Source organism: Anomaloglossus baeobatrachus, chromosome 10 (genome assembly GCF_048569485.1).
Source record: "Anomaloglossus baeobatrachus isolate aAnoBae1 chromosome 10, aAnoBae1.hap1, whole genome shotgun sequence".
NCBI classification, from domain to species: domain Eukaryota; kingdom Metazoa; phylum Chordata; class Amphibia; order Anura; family Aromobatidae; genus Anomaloglossus; species Anomaloglossus baeobatrachus.
In genome coordinates, this window is record NC_134362.1 from 170,206,928 (window position 1) to 170,224,651 (window position 17,724).

A 17,724-nucleotide genomic window follows, 5' to 3' on the forward strand; every position below is an offset into this window, starting at 1 on the left:
TCTGCAAAAGAAGGAATCAACTTATTGTGGAGGGTTAAGCAGAGTTTCTTAATACCTGGAAGATGCAGCTGCTTCTAAGGTTATGAGGAGGACATAGCTGCTTGTAAACGGTTATTCTGCAAAAGAAGGAATCAACTTATTGTGGAGGGTTAAGCTGAGTTTCTTAATACCAGGAAGATTCTTCTGCTTCTAGGGTTATGAGGAGGACATAGCTGCTTATAAACAGTTATTCTGCAAAAGAAGGAATCAACTGCCTGTGAAGGGTTAAGCAGAGTCTCTTAATACCAGGAAGATTTTTCTGCTTCTAGGGTTATGAGGAGGACATAGCTGCTTGTAAACGGTTATTTTGCAAAAGAAGGAATCAACTGCCTGTGAAGGGTTAAGTGGAGTTTCTTAATACCAGGAAGATTCTTCTGCTTTTAGGGTTATGAGGAGGACATAGCTGCTTGTAAATGGTTATTATGCAAAAGATGAAATCAAGTTTCTTAATACCATGAAGATGCTTCTGCTTCTAGGGTTATGAGGAAAACATAGCTTCTTGTAAACGGTTATTCTGAAAAAAAAAAAGTAATCACTGCCTGTTAAAGGTAAGCGGAGTCTCTTAATACCAGGAAGATTCTTCTGCTTCTAGGGTTATGAGGAGGACACAGCTGATTGTAAACGGTATTCTGCAAAAGATGAAATCAACTGCCTGAAAAAACACATGACATGAAGTATTCAGGGCTGCCACTGCATCTGCGAAGCTGAAGGAATCAGCTCTCCAAGGAATGAAATGATAAACTGCGCATAGAGAAAAGCAGGAATAAATGGGCACCACCAAGGAGAGTAGTTGTTTGAGGTGAAAAGGTGGAAATAATTTAACTAAAAGTGACGCGTTTCGGAACCAAAGCAAAGCCAAATAATATGGGTTAGCACATCTGTTAGTATAAGTGGTGCACATACTAAATGTGGCCATCAACAGACAAATATTTTAACATTTTGGAACCGATCTGGCTCCTTCTTCAGAAGAAAAGAGATGCCCAGAGAATTATTTGGAAGAGACCATAAAAATAAGCACTAAATAAGCCTCTTCTGGTGGAAGGAGAACATATGAGTTGGACGTTTAAATTTTAAATGCTCGATTCTTATTTTTAATTTTAAAAATTCTTAATTTTAAATGCTCGATTGTTTCACAGCGACGTCACACGGCAGCCGTCCAATAGAAGCGGAGGGGCAGAGATAAGCGGGACGTAACATTCCGCCCACCTCCTTCCTTCCTCATTGCCGGTGGAGGCAGGTAAGGAGATGTTTGTCGCTCCTGCGGTGTCACACACAGCGATGTGTGCTGCCGCAGGAACGACGAACAACATCTTACCTGCAGCAGCAACGATATTAAGGAAAGGAGCGACGTGTCAACGATCACCGTTTTTGGACGATTTTGCTCCTTCAAGGGGGAGGTGCGTTCGCTGTCACAGCGACGTCACTAAGCGGCCGCCCAATAGAAGCGGAGGGGTGGAGATGAGCGAGACGTAACATCCCGCCCACCTCTTTCCTTCCGCATTGTCGGTGGACGTAGGTAAGGAGTTGTTTGTCGTTGCTGCGGTGTCACACATAGCGATGTGTGACACCGCAGGAACGACAAAACATCGTACCTGCAGCAGCAACGATATTAAGGAAATGAGCGAGGTGTCAACGATCACCGTTTTTGGCCGATTTTGCGATTGTTGATCGTCGCTTCTTGGTGTCACACGCTGCGATATCGCTACCGCCACCGGATGTGCGTCACCAATGACGTGACCCTGACGATATATCGGTAGCGATGTCGCAGCATGTAAAGTACTTTTAAGAAGTTGATTGTTTAGAAGATGGGCTGATTGTGCTATATATCCCCTCTTTTGTTGATAAGCTTTTGCAGGAAAACAGTGCCAACTTTTGACCATCGATGCAAAAGTTGGCACTGTTTTCTTGCCCAAGGCTAATATTACATATATACAAGTAGAGGACACATGCTTTCATTGTTCCCCTCTATTGTTCTCTTTGCTTGATAGAAGTGCATTTCTTTGTTTCCGCCTTTGCTGTGATGACATAGGGACAAACATAAGACATTTTGGCAGGCCTATCTCCAATCACCAGCTGTAGGAGAGGAGGATTACGGTCTTATCTTCTCCCAACCAAACAATGTTGTGTAGTAATTAGAGCTCCTTTTACAATTGAGCTATTTTGAGAGATGTCTGGTATTGTGTATCTTGTTGGATAATGCCATCTATAATTTATTCTCCTTTTTATGGCCTAGTGAAAGCACAATGGAGCAGAAAATGGTCATTGGTGGAGTGACGTCCCTCATTGCTGGGTAGAGATCATCACGACTTATTGAAGGTATGATTCCACAGAAGCTCTGAGCGTGGGCAGCACCATGTTTGGTCCTCGTTGTAGGACAAGTCTCATATTCCTGATTCTGTTCTGCTTTGCTTCTGTCATCTGTACTGATTCCTCACCTTGCTCCAAATACCAGGTGCCCTATAACACATCGTGCTATGAATTTGTCCGATTTGAACGCACTTTCTCAAGTGCACAGTCCTGGTGCGAGAGAGGAGGAGGTCATCTGGTTTTCATCCATGATCAAGGGACACAGGATTTCTTAAGTGAACATCTGTCGAAGGAGATGGATTGGTGGATCGGTCTTATTCACACTGACCCAGAAGGTAAATGAGTTATATATTCACTAATGTATCGGTAACAGCATTTTACCATAGATTGCTATTGAGTTTTGTATTTGCATACCAAGTGGTACAGAGCAGCGATGTTCCGGCTTTGATATAGTTCGAAACGCGTTGCCAGATCTCCTATCCTCCATGTCTTTTCTTTGTGCCATATTAATTGATGTAATGGAACAAAGATTATTGTTTTTAAAAGATCATCCTGGAGCTGGAGCGCAAATTTTTTGGGAAAGTGGATGTACACCCTTCTGCAAATGGTAAATAGAAACAAGTACATGTAGGACTATGTTCATATCTCGTTTTTAGCCTATATCTGGGGTGGACATAGCCTGGAACTCATAATGTATGCCATTTCACAGATAATGTTCCAAAATAGGCAGATTGTGTTATTTATTAGATTTCTACTGCCTGTTGTCAAGAGTCATCCATCTCCAGCAGAGAAGATGCCGAGAACGATTACGAGGAGTGGAGGGGGGATTGAGGCAGATCTTTGTCTTGATTTTGTAGATTTTCATCTTTTGTATGTATTAAGTGTTTTATACAGTTTGACCACTCATATCGTGTCCACCGCCATTAACTTGAGAACGGCGGCAGCTATAGGCATAGAAGTAGTGTCTAGGTATAGTAAAGTAGCCATGCGCTACGCAATGAAACCACCTATAGCACCACCTGGTGGAGAACAACGGAGTTAGCATTTTTATCTCGAAAACGGAACGAGATAGAGAAAAAAAGTGAATTATAAAGTTGTAGGGCATCATCAATTCAATACGCATCGACACCTTGCATACAGAAATGCTATGATATGAAACCCATGACCCCCCCCCCCCCAAAACATTGAATGCTGGTCACGCATATGGCGCTCATTTAACTTTGATGCTCAAAGTGGCCCTCGTCAGCTGCAATGCACATCTGGACTCTGCACAGCATACTGTATCTTGCTGCACGTTCTGCAATATGGTAGGTGACACGTTTGCACAAGCATCTGTGATACATCGTCGTAGGTCCTGCAATGTTGGTGGAGGGGTCGCATACACCTGCTGTTTGATGTGACCTCACAGAAAGAAGTCCAATGGGGTCAGGTCAGGTGAGCGTGGAGGCCACAGCCACCATACCCAATGACTTGTAGGAAGGTCTCCATGAGGTATCGCTTCATGTCCGCAGCCTTGTGAGTTTTACACGTTCTAATCATAGCAATTCTGTATGCAAGGTGTCGATTCGTATTGAATTGATGATGCCCTACAACTTTGTAATTCACTTTTTTTCTCTATCTCGTTCCGTTTTCGAGATAAAAATGCTAACTCTGTTGTTTTCCACCAGGTGGTGCTATAGGTGGTTTCATTGCGTAGCGCATGGCTACTTTACTATACCTAGACACCACTTCTATGCCTATAGCTGCCGCCGTTCTCAAGTTAATGGCGGTGGACAGGATATGGGTGGACACACTGTATACTGTTGTATATATGTGTATGATGATAATAAAGCCTTTTCATGCACAGAATCGGTGACCTGGTTGGATACATCTAACATAACCTATAGCCACTGGACTGGCCAGGGCACCTCTGCTCCTAATGGGAGATGTGGCCACCTAATAAAACAGTCTGACTACCAATGGGGGACAACGGATAACTGCAGTCAGGAACTATATTTTGTTTGTGAATTTGGTAAGTGATTTTCTACAATATATTGGATTGGGGATTGGCCAAGCTCTTATGGAGCCCAATTAGTAGGGGTTTCATGATGCTGTGGTTTGGTCACCATGCACTTATTACAGGTTCCCCTGATATATTAATTGAATGTTGAGTTTTCCCCTAAGAATGGCACCCTGTATTGTATCATCAGATGGTGAGGTCCAGCACCCAATGCCAAGCAGCTGGCTTCTATTTTATATAGTAGCTGTGAATGGTTTTGCAATCTCCCATTCATTTGTATAGGTGATAAATTGCAGAAGTATTCATCCTGACCACAAGATATACAGAGAAGTGCCAGTTTTGATATGCCATGAGCGGATCATTAGACATTGCAGGAGTCACTCCCTCACAGATCTGATATTGATGGACAGATGATTGATATTAAAGAGGTATCCCCAAAATGTTAAAGCACCACTCCAGCAGGGTTTTTTTCAGCCCTGGAGTGGTGCTTTAAGTTTTAATCCCCTGCACCCTTTCTCATACTCACCCTCCGGTGTTTTCAACCTTTTTCGGCATTGCTCCGATCCTGGAGCGCCATCTTGCACGTGTAACTTCTGACTGGCCGGAAGTCAGAAGTTACGTTGCAAGCACTTAATACAAGTCTATGAAAGCCATAATGAGGCTCTCATAGACTTGTTTTGATTTGTGACCTACAGTGTGCTTCATGAAACACTGGAGCCGCCAGCAGGTCACAAATTGCCAAACACCGACCAGAGCAACACTGGAAAAAGATGAAGAAGGTGGCATGTGACTATAACACATAGGGCCGGGGACCTATATTAGAAGCACCACTAAAGTGGTGAAATAAAAGGAAACACAGAAATGGTGCTTTACGCTCTGCCACAGGCATTGTCCAGCAGTGCCATAGACAATGAATGGCGCTGAGGTTGAGCATTCAGACATCTGCCATATTCAAGATGGGGGCTCTACAAAGCTCAGTTCTCGGGTTCTAAAGTCCCAATTTTAGCGATTATAGGGGGGTCCCTCCCCAGCGATAAGTGAATTATTGTCACAATGTAACTGTACGATAACAAGGGACAGGGGCTTCTATGCTGTCCATTACGCTAGAGGACCCTAGGTTATCTATAACCTCAGGGTTACTCTTGATGGTGGAAATGCCTGAGTCCAATGCCTGGCTATGCTCCTGACTAGATCTAATCTGATTCCCCCCTCCCAACAGGGAAGCAAGGAGCAGAAGTCAGATGGAAACACAGATAAACACAGACAAGGGAAAACCAAAACTCTGACACCCTGCGCACACACACAGGAATAGACAAAGAGAGACTCAGAAAAAAAGCAAGAGCAGGAAGGTAGCAACCAAAGGCAACAAGGGTTAACTCCACAACCGCACACAACAACTAATACTACAATCACCAGATAGTCTGGATCACAACACCTCACCAGACCAGCTAAGATAAACTATAGCTGGCATAGAAGGAAAGATCTAGTCAGCATATATAGGAGCAGATGTGATTGGCATCATCACAACATGTGATCAAAGGAGACTAACAAGCAGAATAGCAGACCTTGCTAGCTTGCCTATGAACTACCACTCTGTAGGTCAACACCCGAGTCTGCCTGCATTGATCAGAGACACCAGAGAAGTTATCGTACAGAGTGCCACAATCAATAGTCTGAACAGAACCCAATGCTGCCATGACAGTCTACGATGTTTGTAAAAATCTCAACTTTTTGGGAATAACCCTTTAAGTCCATAAAACCTCTTTAATTGGCTGACTATTTTTCACTTTCTTGTCATTTTAGAGTCCGATCACACTATTGCCTGTGATCAGCAGAATGCCACATTACAGTGCGGGTCCGGAGAAGTGGTGCAGATTACCGACAGCTTCTTTGGACGTAAGAGCCCCCATTTTTGTACTCGGGGGAGTGAGTCACTTACAACCAGCGGATGCAACTGGAACAGTGTTAAAGAACAAGTTGCAGGTAAGACTTGTTATATTGAGTCCAAGTACAAGACCACGATGCACGGACCGGACTCGGATCTCCTGATCAAACAGGCCATCCTGAGTCTGTCAAGTTGAGGTCAGTAGACCTCTGGATGGTGGTCCATACTTGGACTAAAAAAGGGGTTGTTTCCTTTACACAACCCATTTTATTAGAAGGTTCTGACAATAATTTGATATCCACTTTGATGGGACACCAATTTGGTGATGTGAGCAGGACACTACTAATGGATAATGTTGTTCTCCACAAGGTCAGTGCCATGGGCTGCAGGCGTGTCAGGTCACCGCAGATGCTACACAGTTCGGAGATCCCTGTCCTGGGTCCGGTAGTTACCTGTCTGTCTTGTATAGCTGCATGGAAGGTAAGTCTCTTGCTTCAGTTTATGAGACGAGCTGCGATGCTGATCACCTCTAGCTCCAAACATCAGGGATCACAATTTTTACTGTTACGCATATATCTTGTTCTTTTTGTTAACAAAAAAATCCAGCCACCTCTGCAGTCTAGTGTGATATTTTAATAGCAAGTAAATGCAAAGGTCATTATTTTTAACCATTTAATATAATGAGGTTAACCCTTGGTCTTACAGAAATAGAATTGCAAACATGTGCTGTGCTTACAAGCTCTTTCCAGCAGAGCTTGTAAGAGCTGCTCTGAAGCTGCACAGGTTGCTGGAGCGCACTGTAAGCTCCGGAGACCAGCTAGCTTCAGTGCTACGGCCCTATTGTGATGCGGAGACAAAGCTTCTGTCACGGTTTCGCCTCCCCGTCCACATGGCTAGGGGGCGGAGCCTTCTCCCGGGCCTCACTTCCAGAGCTTGGATGCTTTAAAAACTGACATCTCCGGTGAACCAGCGCCGGCTATAAGCTTAGCACTGCTTTGCCTGTGATTGCTGGTCCTGTAAGTGATATCCTGATCCATCTGCTCCTGTGCCCCCGTGCCCTGTCTATGTTCCATCCCTTGTCGCCCCTCCATTCCTCTGTCCCCTCTTCTACCTCCCCACTCGGTTGCTTCCTCTGGTACTGACCTTGGCCTGACATCGACTCTGCTTCTGCTCGTTCCTCCGGTCCTCCTTCTGCCCGTACTGTGTTTGACCCAGCCTGCCTGACCATTCTTCGCACGCCCCGCAGCTCTGCTCCCCAGCTGTACTGTGAGGCAGTGTACGAGAACACTGTGTATTTACTTCCTGGTTCTTGTTGCTCCGTGTAGTGTCTTCTGCTGCAGAGCTCCAGCTCCCCCTGGTGGCAGCTTGACAGCTTCCCCATATATCCGCTTCGGAGCGATCACAGTTGCCGCTGGTCTTAACTGTCAATCAAGTACCAGCTCACTGCCCCCTGGCATGTAAGAAGTCGGGTCGGGTTTCTCTGCAAAATGCAAATAAATTTATATAATTTTTACAAGGTGATTTTTCTGAATTTTATTACGGATATTCTATTTCTCACTATTAAAATTAACCTACCCTTAAAATTATAGACTGTTCATGTCTTTGTCAGTGGGCATACTTACAAAATCAGCAAGGGATCCAATACTTATTTCCTTCACTATAGATCGTAATAATAGGAATAATAAGACTTGGTAGAGATTTCCACGGACACCTCTATTAATCTGCCGTCTTTATGCACAGGTTTGAAGCTCGATTTAGTTAGTAAATCCTCTGTGATGGAAAACGTAACCATTACTATACAATGGCTTCTGCCTGAATACACCGGGAACCTGTCCTGCATCGTAAGCACTGGAGACGGACACAATATTGATCCCTACCAGCCGGATAAGTAAGTAAAGCCCAACCGTATATATTTATACTGTAAATATAAATATAAAAATATATATATAATGTGTGTATGTATATATACAGTTAGGTCCAGAAATATTTGGACAGTGACACAAGTTTTGTTATTTTAGCTGTTTACAAAAACATGTTCAGAAATACAATTATATATATAATATGGGCTGAAAGTGCACACTCCCAGCTGCAATATGAGAGTTTTCACATCCAAATTGGAGAACGGGTTTAGGAATCATAGCTCTGTAATGCATAGCCTCCTCTTTTTCAAGGGACCAAAAGTAATTGGACAAGGGACTCTAAGGGCTGCAATTAACTCTGAAGGCGTCTCCCTCGTTAACCTGTAATCAATGAAGTAGTTAAAAGGTCTGGGGTTGATTACAGGTGTGTGGTTTTGCATTTGGAAGCTGTTGCTATGACCAGACAACATGCGGTCTAAGGAACTCTCAATTGAGGTGAAGCAGAACATCCTGAGGCTGAAAAAAAAGAAAAAATCCATCAGAGAGATAGCAGACATGCTTGGAGTAGCAAAATCAACAGTCGGGTACATTCTGAGAAAAAAGGAATTGACTGGTGAGCTTGGGAACTCAAAAAGGCCTGGGCGTCCACGGATGACAACAGTTGTGGATGATCGCCGCATACTTTCTTTGGTGAAGAAGAACCCGTTCACAACATCAACTGAAGTCCAGAATACTCTCAGTGAAGTAGGTGTATCTGTCTCTAAGTCAACAGTAAAGAGAAGACTCCATGAAAGTAAATACAAAGGGTTCACATCTAGATGCAAACCATTCATCAATTCCAAAAATAGACAGGCCAGAGTTAAATTTGCTGAAAAACACCTCATGAAGCCAGCTCAGTTCTGGAAAAGTATTCTATGGACAGATGAGACAAAGATCAACCTGTACCAGAATGATGGGAAGAAAAAAGTTTGGAGAAGAAAGGGAACGGCATATGATCCAAGGCACACCACATCCTCTGTAAAACATGGTGGAGGCAACGTGATGGCATGGGCATGCATGGCTTTCAATGGCACTGGGTCACTTGTGTTTATTGATGACATAACAGCAGACAAGAGTTGCCGGATGAATTCTGAAGTGTACCGGGATATACTTTCAGCCCAGATTCAGCCAAATGCCGCAAAGTTGATCGGACGGCGCTTCATAGTACAGATGGACAATGACCCCAAGCATACAGCCAAAGCTACCCAGGAGTTCATGAGTGCAAAAAAGTGGAACATTCTGCAATGGCCAAGTCAATCACCAGATTTTAACCCAATTGAGCATGCATTTCACTTGCTCAAATCCAGACTTAAGACGGAAAGACCCACAAACAAGCAAGACCTGAAGGCTGCGGCTGTAAAGGCCTGGCAAAGCATTAAGAAGGAGGAAACCCAGCGTTTGGTGATGTCCATGGATTCCAGACTTAAGGCAGTGATTGCCTCCAAAGGATTCGCAACAAAATATTGAAAATAAAAATATTTTGTTTGGGTTTGGTTTATTTGTCCAATTACTTTTGACCTCCTAAAATGTGGAGTGTTTGTAAAGAAATGTGTACAATTCCTACAATTTCTATCAGATCTTTTTGTTCAAACCTTCAAATTAAACGTTACAATCTGCACTTGAATTCTGTTGTAGAGGTTTCATTTCAAATCCAATGTGGTGGCATGCAGAGCCCAACTCGCGAAAATTGTGTCACTGTCCAAATATTTCTGGACCTAACTGTATATATATTTATATATATACAGTAGAGACCAAAGGTTTGGGCACACCTTCTCATTCAAAGAGTTTTCTTTATTTTCAGGACTCTGAAAATTGTAGATTCACATTGAAGGCATCAAGACTATGAATTAAAACATGCGGAATGAAATACTTAAAAAAGTGTGAAACAACTGAAAATATGTCTTATATTCTAGGTTCTTCAGAGTAGCCACCTTTTGCTTTGATTACTGTTTTCCACACTCTTGGCATTCTCTTGATGAGCTTCAAGAGGTAGTCACTGGAAATGGTTTTCCAACAGTCTTGAAGGAGTTCCCAGAGATGCTTAGCACTTGTTGGCCCTTTTGCCTTCACTCTGCGGTCCAGCTCACCCCAAACCATCTCGATTGGGTTCAGGTCTGGTGACTGTGGAGGCCAGGTCATTTGGCGTAGCACCCATCACTCTCCTTCTTAGTCAAATAGTCCTTACACAGCCTGGAGGTGTGTTTGGGGTCATTGTCCTGTTGAAAAATAAATGATGGTCCAACTAAACGCAAACCCGATGGAATAGCATGCCGCTGCAAGATGCTGCGGTAGCCAAACTGGTTCTGTATGCCTTCAATTTTGAATAAATCCCCAACAGTGTCACCAGCAAAGCCCCCCCACACCATCACACCTCCTCCTCCATGCTTCACGGTGGGAACCAGGCACGTAGAGTCCATCCGTTCACCTTTTCTACAAAGACACGGTGGTTGGATCGAAAGATCTCAAATTTGGACTCATTCGACCAAAGCACAGATTTCCACTGGTCTAATGTCCATTCCTTGTGTTCTTTGGCCCAAACAGCTCTCTTCTGCTTGTTGCCTGTTCTTAGCAGTGGTTTCCTAGCAGCTATTTTACCATGAAGGCCTGATGCACAAAGTCTCCTCTTAACAGTTGTTCTAGAGATGAGAAGGTGTGTCCAAACTTTTGGTCTGTACTGTATATATATATATATCTCCCTAATATTGCATGCCTGTTGTCACGTGTGGCGTGAGATTGAGCTGTTTTTTGTGTGTCCTTGGATCTGAATGCAAGAAAAACCCGATCATCCCATGACCAAGGTTTCCTTTTTGTACCATAAGTGGCTGCGTAATTAACCTTAGGCCCCATTTACACCAGTGTTGTCAGCGCTGTATTTAGTGCATGTGAAGATTACAAGATTATTCTGTTTGCACTCGTTAGTTTTATTGCCACACTTATCCATAGGGTGATTATCACTTTTATCTCCTGAAAACTACACATGCTTTATTACAATGTATCTGATACCCCCCACAATATAAATATATAGTAAAGGTGAAGTTCTTTAGGTTTATCAATGGTCACTTCCTCATGGCAACTGATATGTATCATCATCTACAATCACACATCATTATAGTCACATCCTGGCACAATCGGACAGGCTATGAACATGGCCCCTGTTTTATCCCACAGTGTGTCAAGCAGTATAATACACATCTACACGTCCCCTGGAGACTTCACGGTGTTTGTAGAGTGTTCAACGAGCGAATGGCATGTGATGGCACAGCGAAACATCGTGGTGGAGGAAAATGCCCGCGCCCTCAGTGTTACTGGCTGTTTTACCCAACATGAGTCCCCAGATGAAGCTTGTAGAGCAGTCTATGGCGAAACCTTGTGGATTCAAGTGGAAATGAACACAGGTACGAGACAAAACTTTTTATAAACATATGGAGGCTGTAATATGACAAAGGGTATGTATCACGAAGATGGTGTAATGTCCGCTTCGGTACTTGTAGTGCCACGGGACTTATTAGGGCGTTCCAGGGACAGGTTTTACAGGTAGCTGGAGACACAAGCATGTCTGGCTATCCACATACCATGTTAGTGTGTCTCACTTGTTAAGATGGAGACTGGTTGTTTGGCACATGGTCAGTGTGCGGAGGTTTGTGACACCTCCAGAAGGACCCTCAGAGAGAGGGATTGTATGTACTGACCGGGGTCAGTGCGTGGAGAGGGAGATACTTCCACTAGGATTCTCATGTGGAAAAAGAATATCTGAACCGGTCCAAGCGTACTGTATACAGACTGTATACTATATTTGTGTCCTGTCAAGCCAAAGGAAGGCTTGTGAGTGTGGTTTATGTGGTGACATTTTTAAGTAAGAAGTAGTCATATCGTTACCTTGTGGAGCAAGCAGAGAGAGTAACCTCATCACAAGGCATACAGAGTCTCTTTAGTCAAATTCTATAAAACCCAACAAAAAAAAGCATGTCATGCTCCGTTGGTGGAGTACCAGGATGATTCCACACTCCTTTGCTGTAGAACATTATTAGGGTTTTCTGGTTTCAGAAAATCACTGGGTGCAGTAACTTTAAAAAAAAAAAAGAAAAAAAACGCTTTCCTCACCCTCCTAGGGTCCTGCACTTAGTCTTCACTGTTGCACTGGGTCTTAATTTGTCTGCAACACTGCAACCAGTCAGTGAGCTCAACAGCTAGGAGTGAACTGTGATGTCAACCGCTGAGCTCACTCACTGGGCTGTCTATATAACGTCAGCACTGCAGACAATTGCAGACACCAGGAACAGCGACAGAGACTCAGCGCTGGACCTGGGGAGGGTAAGTAAAGAGGGGTTTTCTGAAACTGGAAAATTTCTTTAACACTAGAAGTCCCAGAGAGGGGTCATTTAACATTTCTACCTTTGGAACCCTTTGGAGCTCGAAATTTCTGGGACTTCTAGTGTAAGTGGCTCGTCGTACAGACGCGAGTTCCCAACTTTTGGAATACCTGCTGATATAATAGCATTTTGTAATTTTTGAGACATGACTCGCCTGGGGAGGTAGATCTTTTCAGCAGACCAGTAGGATTGTGGGAGAAAGTGTCAAAGAAATAATAGGCTGTATAGAGGAGATGCCATACTGGTGTAGCAGAGCTAGAATTACTATTGTCGCGGGCGGGGAGGACGCCGTCGCTGCTGCGCTCTCACTAACGCTCGGGTCCGGCGCTGCTGCGGCTGCTGCTGCTGCTCGGTGGCTCGTGCGGTGGGCCGGATCCGGGGACTCGAGCGGCGCCCCTCGCCCGTGAGTGAAAGGGGTGGTTGGTTTGGGGGATTTAGTCCGTGACGCCAGCCACGGGTCGTGGTGAAGATAGGCACCACCGCTGCTGATGATGGGGATCCCGGGAGCGATGGTAAGGAGCAGCTGGGATGTTGATTTCCCCCTCCATGGGTAGGGGTCGGTGGTCCCGGGGCCCGGTGATGTTGTTGTGATGGGGAGGCAGGGTCTGTGAGGTGGACGGGTCCCACAGCCGGCTGCAGTGCTTCCCCCCGGACAGGTGATGGCGGCTGTCTTTCCCTGCACCTTGATGTTCTTCTTTCTGACTACTATGGATTCCCAACGGTAGTCTGCTCCCCGGTGTATGGGTACCAGAGGAGCCCGTTTGCCCGCCGACGCTCGCCCTTGGGTCTCTAGCCTTAGGCGGTAGCTGTATACCCTCACGGTGTGGGCTGTTGCCTTCAATCGGGACTTTTGCTGTTGTGAAACCTCTGGGATTCCAGTTACATTCGGATCTGACTATTGTCGGCGCCTCCAAGCCTGGTCGGGGTCCGATGGCCCTGCCTGTGTGTGCTGGCTTCACTTCGCTCCCCGGTCGGTACCGGCGGGCCGTCGCCCGTCCCCGGTCCTACGGTTCCGCGTTGCTCCACCACTCCTGCAGACGGCCACCACCGTCTGCCAACCTTGCTGTCAGTGCCTGGGCCACAAACCCAGACACCCAAGTGCTTGCTCCTCTCACTTCAAACTCCTACACTGTTCTACTAAACTGTTCTGACACTTTTCCCGCCTTCAGGCCTGTGAACTCTTCGGTGGGTGGAGCCAACCGCTTAGCTCTGCCCCACTGGTGTGGACATCAGACACTGGAGGGAGGCAACAAGGGTTTTTGTTTAGCTGGTGTCCCTGTCTAATGGGGGTGGGGGTGTTTGGATGTTATCTGTGACGACCTGGCTAGGCCAGGGCGCCACATTCCCCCTTGGTGAAATGCAGACCGTCCGCGGGCTGCCCGTCCATCACCGGTTTTATTTTTCAAAACTGTAAAAAGATATAAATAACATGTAAAACATTTTCAAACATAAGCATTTCTTGTAAGGACACTTCAACGTTGCACATATATAACATTTTTAATAACAACAGACGGACAGATGTCTTCCGCTCTCCCACCCAAGCAACCTAGCCCTGATGCTGCCCCTAAGAAGTGGGCAGCACCCCTTGACCCCAGTCCAGGTTCAGGCTGCCCGAGCGGGAACGGGTACGGTAACTCGCACCCGGCTGTCACTTCAGGGGACCCCACGTCCTTGGGGGACCCCTGACCCCCGGAGGATTGCCACCGGTCCTGGTGGTGGCCGGGCCCCAGCCTACTCTGCTGCGGGCCCTTCCTCCAATCTGCCTCTCCGGAGGCGGCTCCGACGGAATATCACCCCTCAACTTATTTACAAGCCCACAAGTTCGTGGGTGGCCTGACAGTTCTCGGCCATGTCCATGAGTAGTCTCTCATTCAGGTTGTAAAACAAACAGGCTCCCTCCGGGGACAACTTGCCGGCAATGGCCGGAATAATCATGTAGACAATCAGGTAACTGTCACAGTTCATTAAAGTCATTCATTTCAACTGCTGAGGGTCCCAACGGGGGACAACTTGCTTGCAACGGCGGACCGCTGCCTATTCCACCTCTTCCTCTGAGGTGGCCTCGCCTGTTAATATTGCAAACATCCGATGGCAGGCCTGGTGGGAGAGGGCCGCCCGGTATCCGTTCCCTCCACCGCGCGGGACATAGAAAGCCACTGGCGCATCGCCATTGGGAAGGCTCTCACCCGCTTCCTCGGACTCCGAGACCGGTTCTGTGTCAGCCCCCGAGCTGCTGCTGTCACCTGCCTCCAGGGAACTAACGGTGGGGCTTGGCAGGCCGGTAACGGTTTCCAGCTGAGCCCAGACTCGTGGCTCCTCAGTGGCAAGTGACCCGTCATCGGTTGGGGTGGGGAGGTCTGCTACTGTCGCGGGCGGAGGAGGGGACGCTGCGCTCTCCCACTGCTCGGGATATGGTGATGTGGTGATATTGGTGACACCACCGCTGCTCTGGATGGGGATCCTGGGAGCGGTGACATGGAGCAGCCTGGATGTTAGTTCTCCACTCCGTGGGTAGGGGGTTGGTTGTCCCGGGGCCCGGTGATGGGGTAGGGATGGATTGCAGGCGGGCTACGGGGCCTGGTGAGGTGCAGGGTCGCGGGGGCAGCGCTGTGCCGCACGGCACGGTGGTACTCACTCAGCCAAAGATGAGGACACAGTTCTCGGTAAAACACTCGGCTGGATGGACGGGTCCCACAGACGGCGGCGATAGTTTTTCCCCTGACCCTGGTTGGTAGTGTAAGTCCTTTCTTTCACCTCCGTGCAAGCTCCTCCTGCGCTCCGGTTTCCAGCTGGCTCCCCGGTTCGGTAACGGTGGGCCACCGCCCAGCCCCGGCCAGCCCCGGCTACCTACGGTTCCACCAACTGTCTGCCCGGCTCCCTGCAGACGGCCACTACCGTCTGCCTCACTCTCTACACGAGGGACCTAAGCTCCAACCTAGGCCCCTGTCTGCGTCTGCCTCACTGCAGACCTCCTCTCTTCCTCTGCCTGGACTTGTCTGGGCTTGTTTCCTGCCCCAGGCCAGCTAAACTCCTGGGTGGGTGTCTCCATCTCCTGACTCCGCCCACCTGGTGTGTCTGTCTGAACCCGAGGAAGAAATCAAGTCTCACTGGGGATGTCTGCTGTGAAACTGCTGGGGGTGGGGGTGTGTGTTGTTACCTGTGGCCCCTGGCTTGTCCAGGGCGCCACATTCCCCCTTAGTAAAATGCAGACCGTCCGCGGGCTGCCCGTCCATCACCGGTTTTATTTTCACAACTGAAAAAGAATAAAACATTTTAAAACATTTTCACACATGCAATTTATTTCATAAAACTTCCCTTACGGGAGGCATATCACTTCAACCGTTGCAACAGCAATAAAACACTTTTAATAGCGGCAACGGAACGGGTCCTTCAGTCACCCACCCAAATAACCTGGCCCTGATGCTGCCCCTAAGAAGTGGGCAGCACCCCTTGACCCCAGTCCAGGAACGGGCCCAGATTCCTTAACGGGATGGGTGCTTTGCTGCCGTTGCGGCCGGGTGGACTGCCGGGGCCGTCGTCATCAGCGGTGCCGGACGGACGGGACATCTCGCGCAGCGGTGTTCCAGGAACCAAATACTTGCAGAGTCCTGGCGTCCCGTGACGCCAAGTTGTCACGGGCGGAGGAGGGGACGTTGCGCTCTCCCACTGCTCGGGTCCGGCCGCTGCTGCTGCTGCGGCTGCCGCTGCTGCTCGGTGGTGGCTCGAGCGGTGGCCGGATCCCGGGGACTCGAGCGGCGCTCCTCGCCCGTGAGTGAAAAGGGGGATTTTGATTGTGGGGGTTTTGATTATTGTCCGTGACGCCACCCACGGTTGTGGTGATATTGGTGACACCACCGCTTCTCTGGATGGGGATCCCGGGAGCAGTGACAGGGAGCAGCTTTGTTGTTAGTTCTCCCCTCCGTGGGTAGGAGGTTGGTTGTCCCGGGGCCCGGTGATGTGGTAGGGATGGATTGCAGGCGGGCTACGGGGCCTGGTGAGGTGCAGGGTCGCAGGGGCAGCGCTGTGCCGCACGGCACGGTGGTACTCACTCAGCCAATGATGAGGACACAGTTCTCGGTAAAACACACGGCTGGATGGACGGGTCCCACAGACGGCTGCGCTGTTGTTTCTCCCGGCAGGTTGATGGTGACTGCCTTTCCCTGCACCTATGTACGGTAGATGGTTCCAATGGGTTCCCACCGGTAACCCGCTCCCCAGCTTGGATATGGGCTGGAGGAGCCCCTTTTGCCTGCAGGCTCTGGCCCTGGGAAACGGTTGCCTTGGCGGTGTCTCCCTCTCTTGGTTGGACTGTTGCCTTTTGTCGGGACTTGGCTGTTGGGAAACCCAGGAGGTTCCCTTCACTAGCGAATTCGGCAAATTCACGGCGACTCCTAGCCTTGCCGGGGTCCGTAAGCCCCTGCCAGATGGTGCTGGCTTCTCTTTGCGTACCGGTCCGGTACCGCCGGGCCACCGCCCGTCCACGGTCCTTACGGTAGACTCCAATCGGCCACTCCTGCAGACGGTCACCACCGTCTGCCAACCTTGCTGTACCGCCCGGGCCACACACCCGGACGCCGTCAGTTAGTTGCTTCACTACTACTTTCCTTCCTCTCACTTTCACCTCCAAAACTAATCTGCTTACCTTTCCCGCCTCCAGGACTGTGAACTCCTCGGTGGGCGGGACCAACCGCCTGGCCCACCCCCTGGTGTGAACATCATCCCCTGGAGGAAGGCAACAAGGGTTTTGTGTCTGACCTCGGTGTGCCTGCTGGGAGTGTGGGGTGTGTTGGTGTTGTTCTCTGTGGCCCCTGGCTTGTCCAGGGCGCCACATTCCCCCTTAGTTAAATGCAGACCGTCCGCGGGCTGCCCGTCCATCACCGGTTTTATTTTCACAACTGAAAAATAGAAAAACGGTAAACAGATTAAAATTAAAATAACATCTTCCCACATCGGGAGGTACTCTTACTTTAACGTTACGGTTACGGCTTCCGCGCTCTCCCACCCAAGCAACCTGGCCCTGATGCTGCCCCTAAGCAAATGGGCAGCACCCCTTGACCCCAGTCCAGCACAAGTTGCCCGAGTGGGTTCTGTCCTTTCCAGGGGACCCACGTCCATGGGGAACCCCTGAAACCCCCAGAGGATCGCCACCGGTTCCAGTGGTGGCTGGGCGCCAGCCTGCTCCACTGCGGGCCCTTCCTCCAATCTGCCTCTCCGGAGGCGGTCACG

General features: G+C 48.1%; 1 protein-coding gene across 1 annotated transcript in view; it reads left to right on the plus strand.

Annotated features, from left to right (window-relative positions):
* The first annotated feature begins 2,392 nt into the window (after nt 1-2,392).
* LOC142254388 (polycystin-1-like protein 2) overlaps nt 2,393-17,724 on the plus strand; it is an 89,872-nt gene continuing 74,540 nt past the window's right edge. Inside the window, exons 1-6 of the mRNA XM_075325430.1 lie at nt 2,393-2,681; nt 4,193-4,357; nt 6,149-6,328; nt 6,600-6,710; nt 7,971-8,118; nt 11,297-11,523. Coding sequence (XP_075181545.1) covers nt 2,393-2,681; nt 4,193-4,357; nt 6,149-6,328; nt 6,600-6,710; nt 7,971-8,118; nt 11,297-11,523 — 1,120 coding nt within the window. The remainder of the gene's footprint in view (nt 2,682-4,192; nt 4,358-6,148; nt 6,329-6,599; nt 6,711-7,970; nt 8,119-11,296; nt 11,524-17,724) is intronic.